At 44.0% G+C, this 2,460-nt stretch overlaps 1 protein-coding gene across 1 annotated transcript; it reads right to left on the bottom strand.

Moving 5' to 3' along the window:
* Positions 1 to 682: 682 nt before the first annotated feature.
* On the bottom strand, positions 683 to 1,036 carry LOC135111907 (ribonucleoside-diphosphate reductase large subunit-like). The gene has a single exon (XM_064025605.1). It carries the CDS (start codon positions 1,034 to 1,036, stop codon positions 683 to 685), a length of 354 nt encoding a protein of 117 aa, XP_063881675.1.
* Positions 1,037 to 2,460: the final 1,424 nt, after the last annotated feature.

A 2,460-nucleotide genomic window follows, 5' to 3' on the forward strand; every position in this document is an offset into this window, starting at 1 on the left:
TCAAGAATGTTGGGCATATCTCCAAGAGAGTCAGGAATATGAGTAGGGTGGTGCACTAATTGCTCTAGGTCATGGAGGATAGCAAGGTTGAAGGCTATTTCACCAGGATTGTCAGTGAAGGGAGTGAAAAGCAAAAGCTGGTGATGAACCTGCAAGAGGGAAGAAAGTCATAATGTGCTCCACTTTGGAAGTTAAGTAGTCAAAGAATTTCTTATAGTCAGAGGAGTTAGGTGAGAGATATACAGCACAGATAAATTTAGTTTGAGAGTGACTCTGTAGTGGTAGCCAGATGGTGGAAAACTCGGAAGATTCAAGAAAGTAGGCACAAGAGCAGGTTAAATCGTTGCACACACAAACACAACATGCGGCTTTGGATCGACACCTGAGTTTCAGTGAGGAAGAGAAGATGAGGTTCAGAAGAGGAGAGGTGGTGTTCTACAGATTGAAAATTAGATCTTAGACTACGAATGTTGCAGAAGTTAATGAAGAAAAAGTTGAGGGGGGATGTCATGACTCTCAGGGTCGTCGTCAGAAGGGCAGTCCGACCTGAGGACATTCGTGATCCCCTCCCGAGATGGGGACTCCGAGGCTGGTGTAGGAGTCACCATGAATTTTGAAATTTTGAATGAAGGGTGTTTGTTATTAGGTGCTTGTAGTTTTGTGTGGGGGAAGAGCGTTGTCTTTAGAGGGCAGGCTGTGACTGCCCCCTTATGTTGTGATGTAACTGTGTCACATAATAATAATATGTAATGTATTTAGGGCGTATCCTCAGGTAGTACAATCCAGTCTTGAGACCCTTGCTCCAAGCTGTGCGATGAAGAGCATTCACCTTGGCGTACACATTGGGATGAATCGAAGCATCGATATAAATGTTGAGCGACTGAGATTGATCGATGAAAGGCGCTCTCGCGATCGCCATCTCCACCAACGACATTTGGCGTATCTCCCACACGGTCTTAAACATGAGCTTGGTGTCAGCGTCTATGCCTTTGATGTCTTGTATTGAGCCCCTGGTAGTGGCCAAGAGAATACCCATTCCAGAACTCCATATACCCTGCTTCATCAAACGCTTATAAAGGTGCTTATTCACAACGTTAAAGAACCCGCTAATCACCTTTCTGGTATAGGTGTTGTTGGTAAATGGTTTGATAGACTCATTATTGCCCAGTATTGTTCTATTGGGCCTTTAAAAAGTTCGCCTTCAGGAGAGAAATGTACTTGTTAATGAGCGATTTTCTCCTTTGTGCGCCTCTTAGAGAAGAGGAGGAGTTGAAGGCTATGGCAAACTCTTTGGGTGACATCAACGTGGACGTAAACTTGTAACCGGAAGTGTATCTAGAAGTGTCTGGTTCTATTATTGGTGGATCTATGTCGGTAGTTACTATCGAGATAGAGACAGTGGAGGAAAAGGAGGAGGGTGTTTTTCTCTTCTTGCTGCGCCACCACCACTAGACGCTCCTCCGCACATAGCAGCGGCCATGTTTTCTCTTCTTCAGGGAGACAAACTTTTCCACGAATACAGCAGGATTAGCCGATCTCGCTTTCGCCTGCTCCTCTTTCTCTGGGCGATGGCGGCTTCGGCTATGGCACCTCCCTTCTTGAGTGAACAAATGTTGTCAGCCTTCCTATCGCTAGACATGGTATACATTTAACCTTTGCCATTCTTTTTGTTGAAGGGCACCGACTCATCTCGGAGTCGTCTAGGTATTTGTTGGTCTTCTTCGTGGCTCATATGGCGGCGGAAATAGTGTCTCTGTCTACCGTTTCAAGACGGCCCAGCACGTCCGAGTTGCTTTCGCTCGCAGAGATCTTGACAGCGTTTACCGTGCTCCATTTCCTAAATGGACCGCTGTCACCTACGGGGAATCCGTTTTGGCCCAGTTTGTTGCTCAAGAGGCACACACACACATATATATATATATATATATATATATATATATATATATATATATATATATATATATATATATATATATATATATATATATATATATATATATATACGAGTATATATATATATATGTGCATGTTCTATGCACTCCCGCAAGACGCCAAAGTCCTTGTCTGTCATTATATAGCACATGTCAGGAAACGTTTCCACCAACACCTCAAGAGAGGTCGAAGGCGACGGTGGTCTTTCTTCTCTCATATTGAAAGTAGGGATAAACGAGGATGAGACCTGCTGGGTCACCGTGTTCCTGATCATGCGCATAAATGCGACCTTCTTGCCATCTTCGTTATTTCGAAAGGCGTTTCTGACGATCCAAACCAATACGGAGTAACTGCTCTTGACGTAACATATGGCGTCTATGGCCGCGTTGATGCTGTCGGTGGCGAATGCGCACTTTTTGTTTGATGCAAGACATGTAGACTATTTGATGCAAGACATGTAGACGTTGGACCCGACTTTATCTTATCTATCGACTTTTAACAGTTTTTTTTTCTCATAGAACGACCTCA

The sequence above is a fragment of the Scylla paramamosain genome, chromosome 22 (genome assembly GCF_035594125.1).
Source record: "Scylla paramamosain isolate STU-SP2022 chromosome 22, ASM3559412v1, whole genome shotgun sequence".
Lineage (NCBI taxonomy): Eukaryota > Metazoa > Arthropoda > Malacostraca > Decapoda > Portunidae > Scylla > Scylla paramamosain.

What these genes read in the sequence shown, in the direction of transcription:
- LOC135111907 (XM_064025605.1), bottom strand. Translation starts at nt 1,036, where the DNA reads ATGGGTATTCTCTTGGCCACTACCAGGGGCTCAATACAAGACATCAAA.